General features: G+C 35.7%; 4 protein-coding genes across 12 annotated transcripts; 2 read left to right on the top strand and 2 right to left on the bottom strand.

Annotated features, from left to right (window-relative positions):
- Positions 1 to 686: 686 nt before the first annotated feature.
- LOC123215437 (long chain acyl-CoA synthetase 1-like) lies at positions 687 to 23482 on the top strand. 6 transcript variants are annotated; one of them, XM_044635528.1, is made up of 20 exons: positions 687 to 804; positions 1396 to 1560; positions 1711 to 1774; positions 1866 to 1955; positions 2049 to 2105; positions 2219 to 2267; positions 2422 to 2498; positions 3171 to 3210; positions 3298 to 3392; positions 3699 to 3866; positions 4174 to 4284; positions 4551 to 4638; positions 4744 to 4810; positions 4924 to 4999; positions 5168 to 5285; positions 5416 to 5661; positions 5745 to 5884; positions 5981 to 6163; positions 6263 to 6382; positions 6459 to 6753. In XM_044635528.1, exons 2-20 carry the CDS (start codon positions 1415 to 1417, stop codon positions 6504 to 6506), a joined length of 1983 nt encoding a protein of 660 aa, XP_044491463.1. In that variant the 5' UTR covers positions 687 to 804; positions 1396 to 1414; the 3' UTR covers positions 6507 to 6753. The 6 variants fall into 6 exon arrangements, with proteins under 6 accessions (XP_044491463.1, XP_044491464.1, XP_044491459.1 ...); XM_044635524.1 differs by having other exon boundaries at positions 694 to 804; positions 1380 to 1560; XM_044635527.1 differs by lacking the exon at positions 687 to 804 and adding an exon at positions 807 to 924.
- LOC123215440 (pentatricopeptide repeat-containing protein At4g02750-like) lies at positions 6850 to 8665 on the top strand. Its single transcript, XM_044635531.1, has one exon. It carries the CDS (start codon positions 6971 to 6973, stop codon positions 8534 to 8536), a length of 1566 nt encoding a protein of 521 aa, XP_044491466.1. The 5' UTR covers positions 6850 to 6970; the 3' UTR covers positions 8537 to 8665.
- LOC123215433 (probable pre-mRNA-splicing factor ATP-dependent RNA helicase DEAH2) lies at positions 8707 to 12676 on the bottom strand. Of its 4 annotated transcripts, XM_044635515.1 has the most exons (7): positions 12259 to 12670; positions 11544 to 11746; positions 10337 to 11421; positions 9799 to 9924; positions 9467 to 9705; positions 9175 to 9293; positions 8707 to 9015 (listed from the first exon to the last, which is right to left on the bottom strand). In XM_044635515.1, the coding sequence occupies exons 1-7, from the start codon at positions 12541 to 12543 to the stop codon at positions 8898 to 8900; spliced, it is 2175 nt and encodes a 724-aa protein (XP_044491450.1). In that variant the 5' UTR covers positions 12544 to 12670; the 3' UTR covers positions 8707 to 8897. The 4 variants fall into 4 exon arrangements, with proteins under 4 accessions (XP_044491450.1, XP_044491451.1, XP_044491453.1 ...); XM_044635516.1 differs by lacking the exons at positions 8707 to 9015; positions 9175 to 9293; positions 9467 to 9705 and having other exon boundaries at positions 9799 to 10033; positions 12259 to 12676; XM_044635518.1 differs by lacking the exons at positions 8707 to 9015; positions 9175 to 9293; positions 9467 to 9705 and having other exon boundaries at positions 9799 to 10019; positions 12259 to 12676.
- LOC123217444 (probable glycerol-3-phosphate acyltransferase 3) lies at positions 14341 to 16527 on the bottom strand. Its single transcript, XM_044638480.1, has 2 exons — positions 15640 to 16527; positions 14341 to 15447 (listed from the first exon to the last, which is right to left on the bottom strand). Exons 1-2 carry the CDS (start codon positions 16525 to 16527, stop codon positions 14563 to 14565), a joined length of 1773 nt encoding a protein of 590 aa, XP_044494415.1. The 3' UTR covers positions 14341 to 14562.
- Positions 23483 to 23516: the final 34 nt, after the last annotated feature.

Here is a 23516-nt window from a genome sequence, read left to right as displayed (position 1 = left end):
GAATATAAGTTTACAGGCCTGAGAATATCTTCATATTTAGTTGCTGCTGGAATGGATGATTCTATGGACGTGGTTTATGTTTTATTTATAAATACATAAACATGCTACAATTTCACGTTTATTATATATTGCATACAATGGGCAAAGCATATGCAGAGTTATGGTGTATGATAATAATAATAATAACGGAGACGACGCCCCACAGCTGTTCACCAGCTGCTTATTTATGTGGTGGGGGCACCGTTACATCAATCAAATTGCTTAAAATTTAATGACTTCAAAGCCATAATATTAATCAATTTTTTGATATATTTAATGACTTCAAGGCCCTCTGTAAGTTGTAAATAACAGCGTTGCTTCCACTCTGATTTCTAGTACTGTACCTATTTTTCAAGTTGTAATAAGTGCAGGATGACGTTTTCTGCCTTTTTGTCGATTGTTATCAGTTTCCTAGACTGAACTGAGCTTAGTGCTGGCTATGAATTTTTTGTCTTTTGATATGAGCGACTTTGAGAATTAATTTAAATGTTTTTTTCTACTTTTCTGGGCAAGTTGGGCACGGTGAGGAAAATGACGTTAAGGGAATTTAAAAGTCCTTTTTAAGGTAAACAAAATGAAGAAGGAGATGGGAGTAAATCTGTAAATGTGAGCTGACTGTGCACACAATTAGTCTGTCCAACCAACTCATTAACAACGCCGATTGGTATTGCTCATCCATACCGATTTCTTGTAGCTTAAATTCAACCTCTCGCTTTCCCACAGCTTCACCATAATTGCATGATTTCACTCTATACCAGTATACCTGTAAGCTTCATTCTTCCTGCAATTATTTTGTTGAACTACACATAGTTACGGGCTTCTGAATTAGTTGTTCATTCTGTCAGTTTTAAGTTCTCCAATTATATTTTTGCACTCTTGGCCGAGGTCATCACTAATTTTGTTTAACTTCTTGCTGGAACTTCATTAAGTACTTGCTAACTGTCTTTCTGGACTTTGTTACGGATCTTTTTTTATTTTTATTTTTTTCAGTTGACGTTTAAAGGACATACTGAAAATTCAATTGCGTCCGTAAATGTCAGTTGAATTTGTTAAAAACTCACTTTCAATTCTTTCTTCTGCAGGAGTGACTTTCTTCTTTCATATGCACTGACTGCAGAAAAACCACATTAATGCTAATATAAGCTGATTGCATTATTCTTCTATATCATATTTTAGTTCTTCACCTTGATATTTCCACGTGAATTTGAGAGTTCGTTGATTTATTGCTTGTTTTGTTGACTTCTGTTAGCGTAGAAGTATTTTTTCTGATTCATTCCCATCTATCTTTCCTAAGTTGTGGGTTATTCTCATTCACGACTTCATGTTTTGCTTTATAATAGGTCCTTTGGTGTCCAGGTTTTTGCAACCAGCAAAAATGAAGATTTTTGCAGCAAAAGTGGAGGAAGGAAAGGAAGGCCGAGATGGGGAGCCTTCAGTTGGACCCGTGTATCGAAGTTTACTTTCTAAGAATGGGTTCCCTCCACCTGAACCTAATTTAACGACTTCTTGGGATCTCTTCAGGTAATTGAATATGCTCGTATATGTGATTTAGCTTATAAGGGTGCTAACCCGACGGTTGGTGGCACTGGCTTTTATGTATATTGAGTTCTCATGATCAAGTATAAGCATTTCTTGTGGAGTTCATTGTTTAACACAAAGTATAATTTACAGTCAGTCTGTTGAGAAATATCAAGGAAATAGGATGCTTGGGTGGCGTAAATTTGTTGATGGCAAGGTAATTATCTATTTGAAAGCGAGCAAAGCAGTTTCAAAGTGAGACTCCGATCATATTGCTATACAATTTTGAGTCTTTGATTGGTGTTTAGGTCGGGCCTTATGTCTGGAAAACTTACAAAGAAGTTTACGATGAAGTTTTACAAATTGGTTCAGCGTTGCGAGCATCTGGGGCCGAACCTGTAAGAGTTTAAATACGTATTTTTCCTGAAGCTAGTTGTTTTTGTGTCCTGTAAAGGTGATAATTAAGGCTTTAATTACAACATTTATGACAGGGCTGTCGGGTTGGGATTTATGGAGCTAACTGCCCCCAGTGGGTTGAAGCAATGGAGGTCTGTTCTGACAATATCCTCCAGTCATTTTCCTGACAGAGTTCTTTTATGCTAATTTGTTTTTATTCTCTCTGGATGGGCCTGTATTCAACAAGTTGTTTGAATTTGTGTAGGCTTGTAATGCCCACAGTTTGGTTTGTGTGCCACTTTATGATACCCTCGGTAAATTCTCTCAAGAATCTGTTGCATGTTAGGATGGCTTTGATGGGTTTTCGTCACGTGTTTCATTAATTCTCATATTGATCAGCAGCTATTGAGCCAATTCGTTGGCTTGAAGCAGTTTAATTGAACTCTTTATGGGTCGTCTTGGATGCAGGCCCCGGTGCGGTAAATTTTATCATAGATCATGCGGAGATTGACTTTGTTTTTGTCCAAGATAAGAAAGCCAAAGAAGTAAGACTCGATAAAATGATATCCCTTTTTGGTTGAATATTGTACTTACGATCAAAATAGCACGGAAACTCATAATAGGGTGTGCTTTCACATTTCAAAAATATTTTTATTTTGGAAACTCTTTGAAACTTATACAAAATATTTTAGATCATTTCAAAATTTTTAAAAAATTTTGAAACACATTTATTTAAAAAAAAATTCATAAAATCAATTAAATACACATCTTTTGTATGATTAAATTTAAAATATCTTTAAATCTTATATTGAATTCATCTTCTCTCTACTCTTTGATGTGTTATTTACTCATTTTCTCTCCGACATGTTATATAGATTGATGTGTATTATTGTTTTTTCTTAAATATTTATATGTGCTTACTCAAAAATAATTTACAATAGGTTTTATGATTCCATTTTATAGTATTTTTTTCTTATTTATTTTTATACTATATTTTCGTTATAAAAAATTTCGTATTTATAAAAAAACTTTATATTTTTCATATTTATAAGTTTTTTCACGTTTCCGTTTTTTATATTTTTTAAAAAATACGTTTTCACATTTCTGTTTTTGTGTTTTCATGTTTTCGTGTTTCCATTTCCATGTTACATAGCTTATGACTTTACATTCTAAGAATACCAGACTGTTTTGATTGATCCATATATTTGTAAATGCAGCTACTGAGTCCTGACTGTAGATCTGCTCAACGGCTGAAAAGTAAGAATGACTAGTTGGATTTTTTTTTTTTTTTGTTTGCTGAAACTGCTAGAATGCACATTTTCTGAGCTTTGGTTGCGGCTACAGCAATTATTTGCTTCACCTCGTTGACTGAGGAGGAGAAAGAAAAGATTGCTCTCATTGGGGTTAAATCATACTCATGGGATAAGTTCCTCCACTTGGTTAGTAAAATTTTCAGTATATGATTATTATAAACTGTGGAAGTAAATCCTACTCACTGCGGCGACGGTGTTTGGTGAAGAAGAACAGACAATCAACAGAGATTTTCTAGCCTTCTTTCATTCTTATAATTTTGAACCAAGGCACCATCCTAACTTTATTGACCAGAATAGTGATAGTAAATTCATTAACTTGGGGAATATGCTCGCACACCATGAAACAGTTTGTTTATTAATTTTTGTGTGTAAGAAACAAGTTTTATTGTTGTCACTTGCATGTTTCTCTGTTGTGATTTATCTTTCTCACAGGGGAAAGAATATGCATCAGAAATTTCGTCGCCTCAGCCTTTTACTATCTGCACAATTATGTATACAAGTGGCACCAGTGGAGATCCAAAAGGAGTCGTCCTAACACATGAAACGATTGCTACATTTGTTAGAGGGATCGACCTCTTTATGGAACAATTTGAAGACAAGGTGATTGTAATCTTAAACCTCCAATACATGTTTTTCAATGATTGGAGTTTCTACCGTTCAGGTTTCAACCGATTGCTTTTTCGAATTGATGTAAACACTATGCAATTATTAACCTCCTCCTCATCAGTCTCAATTTTTCTTTTCAAAAAATGTTAGTTCAATGTTGTCTTTTGTATTTTCTTTCCTGGAAAAAATATGAGATATCTGTTTTCTCATTAATAATAATCTGCATTGACGTCGGAATATGTGTCATGTGTGTTCTTTTTAAAAAAAAAAATCTGAGATATAATTTTTTGTATGTTCTTAGATGACACCAAATGATGTGTATCTGTCTTTCCTACCTCTTGCTCATATCCTTGACCGCATGATCGAGGAATACTTTTTCCGAAAGGGTGCTTCTGTTGGCTATTATCATGGAGTATGCTACTTCAACTCTCTTCTTCATTTTTTAACTCTGTTTCATTCCGGGTAGATATGAGGGGGGAAATTTATTTGAAAGGAGAAAAATAGGGAAATCAGTGTTCTACTGTTGGGTCGAAGAAACAAAAAGAAAAACTCCGAAGCAAAACCTTGAAGATTTTTTTAACTTATTATATATTACTGACGCTTTTGTAGTTCATTGTGCATGCTTATTCCTTTACTGGTAATTTTTCCTTGAAAGTAATGTTAATATTTTTATTCAAGGATTTGAATGCTTTGAGGGATGATTTGATGGAGTTGAAGCCGACACTTCTGGCTGGTGTACCTCGAGTCTTTGAAAAGATTCATGAAGGCAGGGAATTTTGTTTCTCATCAATCCTAATCGAAAAAACTCCGAAAATTTCTTAAGCTCTGAATATCGTCAGCACTTGCTGATTCAAAGTTTTTTTCGTCTCAGGCATACAGAAAGCGTTGGAAGAACTCAGACCTCTGAGGAGGCGAATTTTCGATATTCTCTACAAATAGTAAGATGCCCTTCGTTGTAGTTCATTAATTTTCCTCAAGCCACAATAGTTTTCTTTCTCTGTACCATCATCATCATATTTATGATACTGATATATGCCCCGTTGATATGCAGCAAACTATGGTGGATGAATAGGGGGTTTAAGCAGAAATATGCGTCACCTTTAGCAGATTTGTTAGCCTTCAGGAAGGTTGTAGCTTGACTCGGAAATTATTGTTCTCTATATTTTGGAACCGAACCTCCGGTCGGCCCGGAGTCCTAGTTACACCAGACTCAAAAACATGGATCAATCCTCCCACATTATTGACTTGCCTGATTACTTGAAAATTGCATTTGTCTAAATGATTTATTTTACCAGGTTAAAGCAAGGTTAGGTGGTCGCCTTCGATTGGTAGTATGCGGCGGGGCACCTTTAAGCACTGAAGTGGAAGAATTCTTACGGGTTACTTGCTGTGCCTTTCTAGTCCAAGGCTATGGTAAAGATCTCTGCCTGTAGCGGCAAGAATTTAACCACGAGCCATCTAGGAGATAAAGTTCTTTATAGTGTGAGGGTTGATCCCATTTAAAATTTTCTTTCACACCTAATATGCATTGTGGCTTCTCCAGGATTGACGGAAACTTGTGGGCCAGTTACTCTTGGATACCCAGATGAGATGTGCATGGTTGGTGCTGCTGGTACAGTGGCCGTATACAATGAGCTACGCCTGGAGGGAGTCCCAGATATGGGCTACCACCCTCTAGCTGATCCTCCTACTGGTGAGATATGCGTGAGAGGCAAGACTCTTTTTACCGGGTATCACAAAAATGCTGAACTAACTAGAGAAGCTATTAAAGATGGGTGGTTTCATACAGGTTGATCACTTACATTTCTCGTTAAACAGAATTCCTCACAGTTGGTTTTATTCTATCGTAATTTTTTTCTCTGGTATTCTCAGGGGACATAGGTCAGATACTTCCTAATGGAGTTGTTAAGATTATTGACAGAAAAAAGAATCTTATAAAACTATCCCAAGGAGAGTATGTGGCCCTTGAATATCTGGAGAATGTTTACAGCATAGCTCCTATTGTTGAAGATGTAATCAATGCTTCCTATTAGTTTAAAATACTGTATCCTGGCTATTACTTTTCTCTTGGTAGTTCAATCATGTTTTTTTTCATATTTTTCTGTAAGATTTGGGTCTACGGGGACAGCTTCAAGTCCATGTTAGTAGCAGTAGTTGTGCCACATGAAGAAAGCACCAAAAAATGGGCATACTCAAAGGGGCATACGGGTTCATTCTTGCAACTTTGTTCCCTTGATCAGCTACACGATTATGTCCTCTCAGAGCTACACTCTGTAGCCGATAAAAAGAAGGTAATGTTTTGGGTCTTTCTAAACATATCGGCCATTCTTCAGTCTGGCTAAGAGGTTTTATGTCGTTGCTCTTTTCTCATTTTTTTGGTAAATTTCCAGCTGAGGGGCTTTGAATACATAAAAGGAGTCATTCTGGATCATCGCCCCTTTGACATGGAAAGGGATTTGGTGACTGCCACATTGAAGAAAAGAAGAAACAAATTGCGCCAGAATTTTCAGGTTGAATATTGGCTCAACTTTTCATATTCTTAAAGAATGAATATAGAGTTGACAGATTAGCTATAACATTTTGCAGGTGGAAATTGATGAGCTCTATGGGAAACTGGCTGCTGGAAGACGTTGATGAATAATGCTAAGCGCTAATGTCCGAGTCCAGTCGAGATAGTGCTGTGCAGGGGGTTGGTTTCCATATCTCCTCAATAAGAGCTTTTAGTTTAAAAGAGGAAAAGAATGGTTATATGTAAGATATTTCGCTGCACAAACCTATACGTGCTCAAATATATTGTCCTAGTGGTAACTATGAATCAAATTTTCACTACAAAAACCTGATATTATATAAGTTTATGAGAAAGTAAAATGCAGTTGAAACACTTGTCAGGGCAAGCTACTCCACTCAACTCTAAAGGAACGAGTGGCTTTATTTGTATCAAAATTATTTCTTTGAATTAACTCAATCATACTAAACAAATAAAACTTTATATATAATAACTTATTTTAACCATTGTACAAGAGATGATTTCAATCATTTCTCTAAGAATCCTTCTCTTTGTCATTTAAACTATCTCTTGAGCATCCCCATCAAAGAAAATGCGTTGGTTCAATCCCCGCCATCCATCATTTTTCTACTACAACACATCAACCGCCAATCTCAAATCCAATTACCAAGTCAATACTAATGGACTAATTGGTCAGACCACCGCATTGCAAAGCGTTGTTTCATGGAACAAAACCATCACTAAATGCCTACAAAACAGCCAAATTATTAAAGCCCAAAAACTATTCGATAAAATGCCGCTGAAAGACATTGTTTCATATAATACCATTTTGTCAGGCTTAAACCAGGCTAAAAACCCGGAAAAAGTTTGTCAACTTTTCTTAGAAATGGAAAGGGTTGGCTTGAAGCCCAACGAGTATACATTGTCTATCATTCTTAGCGCGGTCTTGAACACGGAGCTAAAGCTTTTGGTGCCTCAAATTCATGCGCGTACTATTTGTTTGGCGCTTAATGCAAGCGTGTTTGTTGGGTCGGCATTGATGAAAGCTTATGCAAATGCGGGTGACGGCGTGGGATTAAGCAAAGTTTTTAATGAAATTTTGAATAAAGATGTTTCTTCGTGGAATGCGTTGGTTTCGGGATACATGGAGTTAGGGCGAATGCACGAGGCTCAGAAAACTTTCGACACTGTGCCAGATAAGGATGTTGTTTCTTGGACTACTTTGGTTAATGGGTACATTAGGAATAACAGAATTAATAAAGCTCGGTCTATATTCAATAAGATTACTGAAAAGAATGTCATTTCATGGACTGTGATGATTAGTGGGTATGTGCAAAATGAAAGATTTGTTGATGCATTGAAGCTGTTTGTCTTGATGATGAAATCGGATACAATGCCTAATAAATTTACGTATTCAAGTGTGTTGGATGCTTGTGCAGGATGTTGTTGTCTTCTTGTGGGACAGCAAGTTCATTCAAGGATTATAAAGTTTGGCATCCCAAAGGATGTGGTTTTGTCAACATCACTAGTTGATATGTATGCAAAATGTGGGGACATAGACGCAGCATTCTCTGTTTTTGAGTCGATGCAGAGGAAGAATTTGGCATCATGGAATTCAATGATAGGAGGTTATGGTAGGCATGGGCTTGGAAAAAGAGCATTGGAGGAGTTTGAGAGAATGATAAAAATGGGTGTTAAGCCAGATGAAGTTACATTTGTTAATGTGCTATCTGCATGTGGACATGGAGGGTTGGTTGAAGAAGGTGAAAAACGCTTTGATTCTATGGAGACAAAGTATGGAATCAAAGCTGAGGTAGAGCATTATGCTTGTATGGTGGACCTCTATGGCAGAGCCGGTCAACTGGACAAAGCAGAGAAGTTGATAAAAGAAATGCCATTTGAGGGTGACGTGGTGATTTGGGGTGCATTGCTTGGAGGCTGTGGCCTTCATTCAAATACAAAGCTCGGAGAGTTGGCTGCAGAGTCAATTTCCCGACTGAAAAAAGACCACCCTGCCGTGCATTCAATGCTGACCAAGATTCATGGTGAAAAGGGGGCATGGAGTACTGTTGTTACGTTGAGAAAAATGCTGAACGAGAAACGTTTCCGCAAGCAAGAGGCATGTAGTTGGGTCGAATCTCCTTTTCATGAAATGTGAAAGACTTGCCCTTCTCTCTTCAGATCAAACCAATTAAACTTGAGCATGTCCAATTTATTCTTTTTATAAACATATTTTACGGTTGTATGTCTAGATTTCATCATCTAATCAGCATCAAGCTATTTCCACTAGAGGTAAACAGATCATTGAACCACACATGAGCAGAGTCATAACCAAATAATGAAAAACAATTAAACTCCAATTATATCCCAGAAAACAAACTGAAGGGCAGATCCTACAAATGAAAAGGCCAGTTGGATCTCCCAATTGTAAGAAATGGTACACGGAATAGAACAAGTTCTTCTGCCAGTCATATAATTAATATTGTCATACAGTTCTCAGAACATTACAATTCATACTATCATTTTCGGTTCTCCCTCTCCTTCTCCCGCTTCCTGTAAAGCCTCTCAAGAACACGTTTGGCTTCACACTGGGGAAAGTTTGTAAGATCATAGTAGTGTGGTGCTACATCAATTAGCCTGTCAAAAAAGTTTTTGGTTATTAAATGGCATCATCATAAAATATCACCGAACTCGATATATTTATAAAATTAGTTAAAGAATTTCAAATGAGGCATAAGATTTGGCAAAGTTGGATGATCAAGACAAGTGAAGGGCCAATAACAACACAAGACTCACCATTCACCTCTAACATCTGTAACTGTACGGATAAAATTCCGACTGGTAAGAACATATTCATTATAGATGACCCACTCCGGCTTGTGATCCAAGCAATTTGATGGATGTAAATGTACCACCTGAAAAGGGAAATATGGAATACAACTTTTTAGTACAATATTACCTTTTAAGGAAAAATTAAACATATGATCAATTTGAAAACAAAGATTAATATAGAGAACAAACAAAAGGAACAAACTCTAAATGCGCAAAATTTATTAAATAATTAATGCAAAAAAAGAAAAACACATACTTGGTTATCTTTAACTGTCAAATAGTGTCCTGTGCGTTCCAAGTGAGCTACTTGCATAAAATATCCAGATAGCATAGCCTTTCTGATGTTGACATAGTAGTCTCGACTGTTAAAATCAGTGCTGCATAGCTTGAGGTTGAACCTTGTCATGATGCGAACCAGCTGTTGTCTAACATTATCAGCAGCCTTCAGTGCCCTGTGATTGATAAAATTTTCATAGCACCAAGATGGATCCTCATCTGCAACCCATTCACAAATAGCAAAGCAAAATTAGGATCTAACATACATATAATAAACTCATTAAGAAAAACAGAACAAATAAAAAAACTCACTGTTTTGCTTGTAAGCATGATATACGTTTAAGAGCGTCAGATGATCCCCATCGATGTGCCCAAACCTAGCTTTTGCTTCATCAGCAGCTTTCTGAGCCTCCCTAGGCCGTACAAAGCAATTGGGTACTAAAGAAAGAATATTTGGTTATCACAGAAGAGGCCCACGGTAGGTCAGCAGATGCATAGAGGCGAGACGACACCATTTGCTTCATGAGAGAATACTGAGAAACTGCAACTATCCGCATCAGCACTTACTTAGAATCCTATGGCGCATGCCAACCGGGGGCATGGATCCCAGACAAGACAAGTTGCTGATGACAACCTAACTAGACTCTCTAACATATTTAACTGCAATCATGTATATCTAAATATATATGAAAGCAGTTAAATATCTAACACTGTGCAGAGCAAGTGCCTGCACACATGCTGGACAGATAGGGATGCTTCCAAGAATGAGGCATCCCAGCAGCACCTCCTAACTTCTTTAAGACCAGACTCAAGACAGATGCAAAATAAATAGAATGGAAAGCAACAATACCTGAAAGCATGGCAGAAATTGATAGAATTTCATTCGAGCAGTTGTATTTGGGACTCTCAACAAGCATCTTTGACATCTGTGGATCTAATGGAAATTCACTCATCTTTTCCCCCAGCTCCGTTAAGTTTCCATCATCATCAAGTGCTGCCAAGTAATTTAACACTTCTAATGCCCGCATCAGTGTCTCAGGAGCAGGGGGGTCCATAAAATCAAAATGCACCAGGTCATCTATGCCTAGTTTCTTCAAGGTAAGCACTGTATTTGCAAGGTTTGATCGCAATATTTCTGGATAGGTCTGTGGCTGAAGATCATTACTGAAACTTTTTTCAGTGTATAGACGAAAACATTTACCCGGCTGAGTTCTTCCAGCACGCCCAGTTCGCTGATGTGCACTTGCTTTTGATATTGGAGATACCAATAAGGACTCCACACGCACTCGTGGATTATAAACCTTTTGTTTAGCAAACCCTGGATCAATAACATATACTATTCCGTCTATGGTCAAAGAAGTTTCTGCGATGTTGGTAGAGACTACAATCTTCCTTCCAGGAGGGCCCCCTTCTTTGAGTGGAGGTGGAGCAGGCTCAAATATTTTCTGCTGCATAGCCGGAGGAAGAGTAGAATACAGAGGCACTGCCTTAACAGGGCCCACTTGGTCACCCAAATTAGCAATCTCCTTAGATATTTTGCGGCATGCATCTTCAATTTCTTCCTCTCCAGTTAGAAAAACAAGTATGTCCCCTGGAGGTTCACACATGTGTATCTGAACAACAGTTCGAATAGCTGCCTCCAGATAATCCCTCTCAGGTTCCTGAGTATAAAAAATTTCCACTGGATGAAGCCTACCAGGAACCTTCATGAGTGGTGCACCATTAAAATAACCCTGGAACTTTTCAGCCTCTAGAGTTGCACTCATGACAACTAGTTTCAGATCAGGTCTATTTTTCAATACTTCTTTCAAAAGACCAAACAGCACATCGGTGGCCAACGTCCTTTCATGAGCCTCATCAAGGATAATTACTTTGTATCGTTCTAAAAGTGGATCAGTCATTGCCTCTCTCAAAAGCATACCATCTGTTAGATACCTGCCGTGCAAAAAAGCACAAACATTAACAAATTTGTCACACCAGTAAAAGCACCCCTAAAAAATAAAAAGGTAAACAGCACCTCAGATATGTTAGGATTTGTGTGGGTACAGAAAACTTACTTCAAAACTGTTCTTGCACTACTGCAATCTTCAAAACGGATGCTATAACCAACCTCCTCTCCAATAGCTACATCCATTTCTTCTGCAACACGCCGAGAAACAGACATTGCAGCCACTCTACGAGGTTGGGTGCACGCAACCATCATCTTCCTACGCTTATCAGGGGTTTCCATATCAACAGCTTCCAATACAAACTGAGGAATCTGTAGTGCATAAACAATTCTAAATTAGCCACCCAAATTCAACTACATTTGATATTATTTCAGATATGTTCAAATCCACATGGATAGCTTCCAACACAACACTTTGGAAATTTTGTAAAAGTATACCAAACTCCTTTTTTTTCCCCCTTTTGGCTTCTTAAAGCTCATGTATAAAAATGGAACCTAAAACATTAGCCAATGCATGAAATAACTAGTCAAGTGTATGTGTGTAATAAAAACAAAGATGTTTATCCCATATGCAGCTTCAGTAGACGGTTTTTCATCAAATATAGAAGTTACTATCATCTTAATCGACTACATACTTCACAGAAGATTATACAAAAACGTAGACTCACACGAACGGTACATCAAATAAATTAAATGAATTAGAAGTACCAAATCATAATCCGAAACGTTAAGTGAAAGTAAAAGACAGCATTAGCTAAAATATTAGTTGTCCGAATTTTTCCGTGTCATTTTGTGAAAAAAAAAAAAAAAACCCACAAACTAACCTGAGTAGTTTTCCCACTACCAGTCTCACCGACCAATATCAGAACTTGATTGGGTTTCAAGACATGTAAAAATTCCTCCTTCTGATGCCAGACAGGCAAAGTTGCACGCTTTTCCAGTATCTCATAATACCTCTGTGAGTAAGGCTTCCCATTCCATAAATTAATAGAACTATTGTTGTCGTTCATCGTCGCTCCAGAACCGTTTGATTTGGCTAACTTGCCTGAGACCGATGTCTCGTCTACCACATCAAACAAGCTCAACTTCCTCTTCCTCTCCGTTCCCATCAAAATCTCACCGCTCCCAACTGTTTAGAACTCGAGTGAAGATATAATTTTATCGATAACCCTATAAAGGAGGTTCAATTTGAAAAGGGAGGCTAGGGCAAATCATGTAGCAGGACTTAAAAGGATGAAGGAGAGAACTTTCCAGAATTACTAATTTGTCCCTGTTTTTATGGTTTAATATTCCTAGGACTTCTTTCAAGTCTCAACCGACAGCCTCACAATCTCATGGGCTAATGGGCATTTTACTAGACTAGCCCAATGAAAAATTCTTTACATGGACCTTCTAGGAACCTTCAAATTGGGCCATATTATTGTGCCATGTTATCTGGTTGGTTGATCAATGGACTGATTGGGTCACAGATTAAATCCAATAATTAAACTTTTTTTTTGTTATTTATGGATTCATATGTATTATACATGATTCGTATTGTACTGTATGAAATAAATACCGTATTATATTAATTTTAAATATATATTTTATAATACTTATTATATCGTATTATACAATGCATTGTAACTATGACATGGTCAACAACAAACTTGGAGAGAATAACTCATAATCATAATTATAATCAAAAGTGTTTTTGGATGATATCTTGGGTGGGAAAATGTAATTCACTCTCATGGTGATTCACATTCCGATGGATGGTCTTCAGGTTTCGACAAAGGGGCAATCTTTAGTAATTAATGAAGCACTGAAAGCAAGAAGTGGGCTGCAGAGTTGGCATGTCTGATCTTCAGTCACACTGGGACATACAATTATATTGTTAGGTAAGTGGCAATGAAAAGTTGCCATAAACCAGCTAGTCTCCTGATTGGAAGGACCCATATACATACAAATTTTGTTGTACATATGGGTGAGCTTGATTTGCATGGCATACGGAGCACCAACGCTTACATTCGAACAAAATCATCATCATAATTGAAAGTACATGCAAATTCCATGTCTAATAGCAGCAAGCGAGACAACCACATATATTATATTAGGTGCAAATAAAATTCCTTATCAGGATCATGCAAAATCATAAACCTGTGTATTATGTATTTAAGCCTAACATACATATGTCGTCTACAAATTAACTTACCATTTTCCGACTAGTTGGCACAAAGTTAAGAAGTTTGTTCAAGTTCAAACTTCTGCCAAAAGGGTAGCTAATAAAAGTCGATATAGGAATTGCACCATCCTAGTTTCTGTTCAAACAGTATCTAATCCATACCCAGAAATATACCATGGTGCACGTTTAGCTAATTTTTGGAATATGGGAAAGGTACCAGATTAAAATGTTTAAAGAATCATGAGCCTGCAAACTGCAAAGTCTAGTTATAAGTTTGCCTTTGGCGACATAATCAGAAACAATAACTATTATAGAACCGAAGAGACAAACATTTACTTAATCGGAACATGGTTAATTTGGCGACTTATCAAAATATAAACACAATTATTAAAGTCAATTAAGATGGCTGATAATTTGACTTTGTTAAATACCCAATGAACGACTGCATGCTATGAACTTGAAACGCTTTTAGTTTCTACGAAGTGGAGTTGCTTGCCCCTTAATTTCGGAGGAACCTCTATCATCTATCTAGCGAATTAAGTATGGCCTCATTTAATAAGTGGTTGTTGATTGTTGATTATTATTTAATTTATATGAAGAGAGACATTCTTAAATTACATATCAATCGATTTCTTAATCTGTGATTATATTAAACTGTTGATATAGAATATGACGAATTAAAACAAATTCAATCGAGAACAATAAATTTAGTATGCATAATTCATACATGACTGATTAGAAATAGATAATAAGTAAGTAAATAAATAATGAGATTCAAAATATCTTACAAGTTTTCAACTGGGAATCACATATTACAGAAGAAAAATGTATCATGTTGTTTATGCCTAATTATCTAAAAGAAACAAAGGGGTAAAATGAAGACCATGTATACGATAGTTGAGATTTGATACAAGTCACATTACAACATGGCTGGGTGGGTAATTTAGCACGGCACGCTATGGACTTAGGGTTTTTTACTCGTGCAAGCTATCCCATCGTTGCCTGCCAAAATCTGGTACTTATCTCTCCTTGTAAGCTTGGTAGGTTCAAAGCCTAATGCATTGGCTAGCTCACTTTGTACATGGTTGGCCACATCGAATCTTGATTTTTCATCATTGACAGACTTGGAAAGCCCGGATACACAATCAAGAAACCGGATGGTGTAACTTGGTGATGGGTTCAAGATAAAGAAAAGAGGATCAAGGCACTTAAGCCCACTTGCAGTTGTTCCATAAAACATTGTAACATGACTGTTACAAGCCACAGGAACTATGTTATCACTCATCTCTGCAAACAATGGGCTAAATCTTAAGAGATATGGTTCTCTGCATGTGGTTCCTTCTGGGAAAACCACTAGGTCCCCTTGTTTTAATAGCCTTTCCATAATTTTTGCATCTTGATCCCGGTTTCTTGTTAGTCGGACAGTTTTGATTGGTGCTAAGATCTCTGACAGTCTGCTCAGACTGTATGTGACTGCTGTAAAATTTTTCTTCAATGTAAAAGATAGATATAAAGGGTCTAGTAATGTTCTATGATTGCAAACATAAAGGAGATGCCTTGAGTTGGTGTTGGGCAATGAGTGGGAAGTATTCGGCTGGTATACAGAAAGGGACAACCCTGAAAAGCCTAATGTGGGGATGGAAATATTAAACGGAAGAGTTAAGGTAACAAGAGCCCTGAAGATAGCAAGAACAATACCAAATGGAACCCACATAAACATGGCGACCGTAGCCAAAGAGGTTGGTCTAAAAGCCAGTCTACCATCATGGAAAATAAGCGGTTTTGGGTATTTATCTCTTGGTAGCTGTTGCCAGCTCCTCTTGTCGGTTCTTCTCACTGCGTAAATATCCTGGTACAACAAATGTTAAAACGAAAGCATCAGAAAGTAGATTCTTAAAAGTAGTTGGCACAAAAAACAATTCTTCGTTGTCGTTTTGTAAAAGTAAAGTTTTCAATAAGATAAGGACCCTGTTGACTTGTTGACTTCATGTACGGAAACAAGTGGATAAATTTCCAAAAAGAAAGATAAAAAGGTACTCACCTTACACTGAACGAACAACTTCTGTTCATCAAGGGATTTGTTGAAGCAAGTAACGCCGATAACATCACTGTTGTTCTCCTGCCCTAATATTTCCTTTAAAACAAGCTTGTCTTTCTTTCTTTCTTCCATAAGTCCAACAAAGTACCCACACAGGACCTTTAGCTCTCGTCCAACTACGACATCAATCTCCAAATAATCTCTCAAGAAACTGTCAATCATTACTGTAGGTATATTACTAAAGCCCACCTTTTTGCCTCCTCTTTTCACCACCTCAAAGATTTCCAACCCAACATTATCCAAGAAGAACTTTGGCAGAACGGCCTTTCCAACTCTGAAGCTGTCTTGTTTAATCCCAAAGAAACAGATCATCACCATTATCTTCAAGCCCATCTCTTCACCAACTAAACAAATAAATGGATATGAAGCGAGTAGAAAAGAAGCCCGGAAAAGACCTCCAGCTTCACAGGCCACGAGCATAAAATAAGGGAACAATGAAGAGGATTTCAATAAAGCTCCTTCGACATTGAAGATCAAAGTTTGATTCGACAGGTCTGATCTGTGAGCAAGGGAATTGTACCTTCGAAATTTGCTGTAGTTATTGCTCACAGTTCTGTGGAGACCCTTTGAGTTCCTAAATTGTTTGAAGAGAATTCTATAGAAAAACAAGAAGAGGGTTTCGAAAAAAGAAAACTTAAAGGACATTTTAGCCTCGCAATTTCCAGTACGACTTCCGGTAGAAAGAATGATACACGAACAATTAGAACCTTTGCCTTTTTTATACACAATTGATCCAAGAATGCCCTTATATTTCATTGTAATTACAGGCATGCCCGGTTTCTTAATCCCATATCCCTCGTTCGGTGGCGGCTTGATATGAACACCGTGCATGTAATTTCAACACGTTTACTAAATTTCAACTTTTTCATTCTGAAATGAGTGCTAAAGTTTGACTTTGTCAAATAACGTCAACTACGAGATAGAAGTTGAAGCTTTACATGTGGTTTATCATTAGTGCCAATGATAGAGCAACGCTCCTACAATTAATTGGATCAGTTGTCCATATCGGCAATTTGGCTCAAGAACTTACCAAAACCCAAAAAAAAAAAAAAAAAAAAAGGCTCTAGAGGACATCGATTAGAGTTTTTTTATTTCAGGTCTAACTACGAGAAAGAGAAGATAATAAAAATTATTAATAAAAATAAATAATAGGCCAAGTACTATTTTTCATATAAGTTTTAGTCTAATATCAAAAATACACTTGCAACAGTTTAAAAACTCAAGCATTTATTTATGAACTAATTTCTGTTAGAATTTTCAGTTAAAGACAAGAGTGAAATTATCATTTTATCACTAAACTTTAAAAATTTATATCATTTTATCCCCTTAGTTTAGAAAACTAATAATTTTTCTTAAAATTAAGTTTCAAAAAATTTACTTTTTCCCCCATTTATAGGTTTCATATCTGGTGGCTTAGAAAATCTCATTATTAATCTTCTCTAGCAAAGGACAACCCTTCGTCATCTAAATTTAAACAACGAAAAGTTATCTAAATCAAAAAGACGCAACAAAGAAAGATGTGAGAAGTGTCATCTAGATGACACAAGTTGTCCTTTGTTTTGTCTTCTAGATCCTAATGATGAATATCGTCTATCGTAGGGTGGGTGGCCGTCCTTAGTGGTCGGATATAGAAGATGGGTAAAAAGTGACAATCGTCGACCCAAATAGTGGTAGTCGAAGAAAGGAAACAAACTCTAAGAATAAAATGTTAATTTTTCAAACTTCGAAAATGAAATGAAGTGTTAGCTTTTAAAACTTAAGGGAAAATGATACTAATTTTTAAGGTTTTAGTGTTTTGTAGTAAAATAACGATTTTACTTTTATCTATAAAAAGTTAGTCTATAGATAGGTATTTAGGTTTTTGAACTATTACGAATGTATTTTTAAAATTTAGCTAAAACTTAAGTGGAAAATAGTCCTTTGGCCTACATAATAAGTAAGTTAAGAAGATAAATTATTTAATTAATTGTATTTATGAGATTTAAATGAGAAAAAATTTATATTTCTAAAAGCATCCATGTTCTGTTGCCATTATGGCTGAAACCTAATCTTGCGCAACGGCTGGCATAGTCCGGCGCTGGCCACTACTGCGCACTGCCACCTTAGCTCAAATTACAAATGGGGTAAATACAAAATACACGTGAAATGAAACTTTTGATGTGAAATTGATAATCATAATGTCCACTTGAATGTAATTTACGATGTCAACTTGCTCGTTAATTAGAAGAGACTGATAGCGGGAACCAGGGGGTGGTGGGCTTGGCATGCTTTCTAATAAATTAATGGCCAATTTGTCAAGATATTCGTCTCTGTAACTAGCAGAATATGCCCGGTCATCAGTTTTCAGATTTCTGAAAAATTGCCCGAATCAGAAGTAATTTAAGTGAACGATGGAGATTTGGAATTGAATTTCCAACCTAGCCATCGTAGTCCTACTAAAATTATTAATGCTTGATGGGAATGGAATTAATACATGAAGCAGCCCCTCAAAGAAAATTATATGTATCTGTATTGATAGATTAAAAACATGTGCATTAGCCGTTAGATGAAAGATCTAAGGGTTGACACTGAAGACGAGCTTCCTAAGGAATTCCCATTCAACGTATCATGTTAAATGAAGTTGTTGCACAACAGTTTAGAGAGACTAAAACCGCCAATGAACAAGCATTCATATTATGCCTTGGTTGATTCCTAATGGAGTTGTAATTTGATTAATCAACGGAACAAAAAGACTGCTAGTGTCGGTTGAGCTAACAAGGGAGGTCCATAAATGATGAAAGCTGCACCGAGAGGAGGAAGGATGCTTCTGGGTTCAAGAGAAAGGAGACGATAACTCTTGACTTGGACTCCAGTATTAATGTTTTGACGCTTTCGTTAAGAAAGAGTCCTAGGAATGGTATTTGACCATTTCCTTGCAAAAATAAAGCTCCTGTACTCTTTGCACGGTTGCGAGAGTTCCTATTATGCAAAACAACGATTAAAGTCGGACAAGGAGAATGATTAGTGTTATAGGTATAAATTTATATACAATTAAATAATTAAAAATTAAAAATTAAAAATAAAATTAAATATAATTATTTAGTGGTAAATTGTTATTTATACATAAAATTATGTAAATAATATTATTGTATGAAAAATATATAATAATTTCTTTATTTTTCTTCTGCTCCCTTAATTACATATTTTTATTTGAAGCAAAGATTAAAAAATCAAACTAGACCAGTCGGTCAAACCAATCAAACCGTGAACCCGCATTATAGACGATTATTGTAGAAGGCAGAATCGTTTTAAGTTTGAAATCGGTTTGGACCACGGTCAAACTGTCTTTTGGTACCTAAACCGCAGTCCAATCCGGTTTAGGCGATTCTCAGTTCAAGGTTTTATATAAAATAAAAGTTTTATTTTTTTTCTTCTTCCTTCTCGTGCATGTAGGACTTCAGTTGCTGCAAGAGACTGCTTTTGCCAATTTCACAAGTTTAAATCGCCATTGATTCATGTTGTAACCTTTCACGCTGTTGATTCAAGTTTAAATCTTGCATAGAAGACTTCAATTGTTGAAGGCTCCCAAGATAGCAGCATCCACGGCTATATTTGCCACCTTTTATTGCGACTTCAATTGCTACAATTATTCAATAATTCATATATTTTGTTAATTGTAAAAGGTATGTATAACATAAAATTTAGTATTTAAAATATATGTAATTAGACATAATTTTTTTAAGCTATTACATAAAACTAGAATTCCAATCAAACCGGTTGGTCTAAGTGGTCTAACCTATTCAACCGAAAACAGTACTCAAAACGGTTTTTATTTCGATCTGATTCTAAAAACCTTAATTTTAAGTATATATACACGAAAACATACTCAGAAAACTCTAAAAAAGGAGAAACTCAAATTAGAGATTTACATAATTCGGTTTAAATCATAAAATAAGATTAAATTATTTAAAAATTATGATTTTGTTTGATTTGATTTGATTTATAAAATGATGTGATTTGTGTTGATAAATTTTTGAAAAACAGTTTTCAGTTTAAGTGATTTTCAAACTGAACTAAAATCATAAACTGTATTTTTTTAAAATATATATATATAACTATATTTAATAAAATTTTTGAACAAGCAATTAAGTGTATAACTTGTTTGCTTCATTTTTATTTTGTCATTTTTTTAACATATATATTGTATATATATTTCATATTTATTTTACATGTTATATTATGTTCTTGAAAATTATGATTCAATTAATTTTGTCAATTAATATATATTTAAAAATGAATTATTTTAATAAGTTCAAACAATGCTCTAAACATAACGACATCGTATATTTTTTGTATAGTTTAGTTTGGTTTGGTTTGGTTTGAAGATTTTCAAAACTGTTTTTATTTGTTTGGTTTGAAAAAACTCTCAAACTGTACCAAATTGAACCGTATATACCCTTAACTCAAATAATTAATTTAACTGACCATACTTTTAAATACAATAAAACTATACATATTTACGTTAAATACATAAATAGATACATATTTGATATATGTCATAATATGAATAAATAATTTTATATTAAAAATAAAATAACATTTAATTATATAATAATATAAATAAATATATATCTATTTATTGAATTTAAAAAATATATATATGTATATATATATAAAGTATTATAATCTCCTAACCGAGGTGCGGTCATATGTTTGTGTTGTGTATGGTCCAACAGAAACAGCAACAAGAATTGGGCAAGGAGATAAGGTATTATGGTGATTGGGCACCAAATGCTCGCTGCCTTTATTTATTATAAAGAAAATTGCTTCCAAGAAGGGTAGAGATCAGCCGCTCTGTTGCAACAAGGTGGGTATACCGTCCATTCATAATCTTGGAGATGGGCTGTTAGGGATGTTACTATAATGGAATGACGATAATTATGGACCTTTCCAAAGGAGACTACGATTACAACTACATATATTATTGTTGTTGATATGAAGCAAAATTAATGCTCAAAGTTCTAAATGGTCATGCATGCATGCATGCATGCCTGAACGATAATTAACATCAAATCATATGCGTGAACAGGAGAGTTTGTGATGGGAAATCTCATTTTATATTCCCTTAAATGATGTTCACTAACAGGGACTTTGATTTGATCCCGTTGACAATAAATGCACCAACAGGAGATGTAGTCTGTATTGCTGGATGGGATTGTGGAACTTACCATTTCAAGCATTATTTCAGGCGACTGAAAAGACTGTGATAGACTGAGTGCTGCTCGTAGTGGTGTTTGTAATGAAAGCGTTGGCAGTGATAAAGCAAGTGATCCATGAGAAAACATATGATAGATTATACATTTTCCTTATCTAGCACGGAAATGAAAATACAAAATCGTAAAGACACAAAAATAGAAATGTGAAAATTTATTTTTAAAAAAATAATAAAAATGTGAGAAAACCTGTAAATATAAAAAATATAAAAGTTTTTTTTTATAAATACTAATTTTTTATAGTAAAAATACATAATCTTATATAGTATAAAAATAAATAATAAAAAAGAATAAAAAGAAAAAATACTATAAAAATAAAATCATAAAACATATTATAAATTGTTTTTGCATAAACATGTATAAATATTCAAAAAAATAATAATAATATACATCAACCTATATAATATACCGGAGAGAAGATAAGTAACATATTTGAGATTTACAATTGCTTCAGGTTTAAAAATATAAAAGATGTGTGTTTAATCAATATTACGATTTTTCTTTTAAAATAAACGTGCTTTTGAAATACCCCCGAAACATTTCATACAAATTTCAGAAAGTTTTGAAAACAAAAACGTATCCGAAACATGAAAACGCACCCGATTGTAAGTTTTCGTGCTTCCTAGCATTTACCTGACGCTATGATGCCCAGAATTCTAGTCTATGAACCTGCAAACCAGGAAAACTGTCAACATAATTTGTAAGCAAATAGTCTGTTCATTAACATTTGCTATTTATTTTTCTTTGTCGAAAAAGGAGCCGTCCGTTTACCTGGTGAAAGTCCGCAGTGGATCCCAGGAATCTAAACATTTGCTGAGCTTCAGAAAGGAAGTTCTCAGACAATTTAGATTTTATGAGTTGAATCCTAAATCATTGTTGCCATGTGGCTTTGAACTTTTGCCGCATGTTGACCGCCTGGACTGGTTTCCAATATCAAATTGAGCCAAGAGGGTCCATGGACCATGGCCCAAAACCTGATTCTACTTTCGTGATTTTGTTTTGGACGACTTTATCGGTTTGATTAAGCTATAACTAGAACCCCAGACAGACTTCCATTAACTTCTGTAATGTTTAGCTCTGTATCATGCCCTCACGATAGCGTGGTGAGGAAATTTACTTCATTAAAGATACTAAATGTGATGCTCACAAAAATCCTGTAATCAAATGCAAAAGAATTTTACAGGAAGAAGGGAATACAAACAAAATGCAGGAAGACCCATCAAGCGCCCTGAATAAGCAAATCATATGATCAGTTCACCCACATTATAACACTACAAATTAATTCTTCGTACAAACAAAATTTCTGTTAGAATTAGAGGCAATTATACAAAAGGTAAACATAAGCAGAAATCTACTGAAGATTAGTGATCTATACATACAACAATCGGAGTGGTTAGCTGCAGATTCAACAATCAGAGTGACTTGCCTGATTACTTGAAAATTGCATTTGTCTAAATGATTTATTTTACCAGGTTAAAGCAAGGTTAGGTGGTCGCCTTCGATTGGTAGTATGCGGCGGGGAACCTTTGAGCACTGAAGTGGAAGAATTCTTACGGGTTACTTGCTGTGCCTTTCTAGTCCAAGGCTATGGTAAAGATCTCTACCTGTAGCGGCAAGAATTTAACCACGAGCCATCTAGGACATAAAGTTCTTTATAGTGTGAGGGTTGATCCCATTTAAAATTTTCTTTCACACCTAATATGCATTGTGGCTTCTCCAGGATTGACGGAAACTTGTGGGCCAGTTACTCTTGGATACCCAGATGAGATGTTCATGGTTGGTGCTGCCGGTACAGTGGCCGTATACAATGAGCTACGCCTGGAGGGAGTCCCAGATATGGGCTACCATCCTCTAGCTGATCCTCCTACTGGTGAGATATGCGTGAGAGGCAAGACTCTTTTTACCGGGTATTACAAAAATGATGAACTAACTAGAGAAGCTATTAAAGATGGGTGGTTTCATACAGGTTGATCACTTACATTTCCCGTTAAACAGAATTCCTCACAGTTGGTTTTATTCTATCGCAATTTTTTTGTCTGGTATTCTCAGGGGACATAGGTCAGATACATCCTAATGGAGTTGTTAAGATTATTGACAGGAAAAAGAATCTTATAAACCTATCCCAAGGAGAGTATGTGGCCCTTGAATATCTGAAGAATGTTTACAGCATAGCTCCTATTGTTGAAAATGTAATCAGTGCTTCCTATTAGTTTAAAATACTGTATCCTGGCTATTACTTTTCTCTTGGTAGTTCAATCATGTTTTTCTTCACATTTTTCTGTAAGATTTGGGTCCACGGGGACAGCTTCAAGTCCATGTTAGTAGCAGTAGTTGTGCCACATGAAGAAAGCACCAAAAAATGGGCATACTCAAAGGGGCATACGGGTTCATTCTCGCAACTTTGTTCCTTTGATCAGCTACACGATTATGTCCTCTCAGAGCTACACTCTGTAGCCGATAAAAAGAAGGTAATGTTTTGGGTCTTTCTAAACATATCGGCCATTCTTCAGGCTGGCTAAGAGGTTTTATGTCGTTGCTCTTTTCTCTTTTTTTTGGTAAATTTCCAGC

This window comes from Mangifera indica, chromosome 5, assembly GCF_011075055.1.
Source record: "Mangifera indica cultivar Alphonso chromosome 5, CATAS_Mindica_2.1, whole genome shotgun sequence".
Taxonomy (NCBI): domain Eukaryota; kingdom Viridiplantae; phylum Streptophyta; class Magnoliopsida; order Sapindales; family Anacardiaceae; genus Mangifera; species Mangifera indica.
The sequence above is the reverse complement of the archived record's forward strand: the minus strand, read 5'-3'. Positions and strand labels throughout refer to the sequence as shown.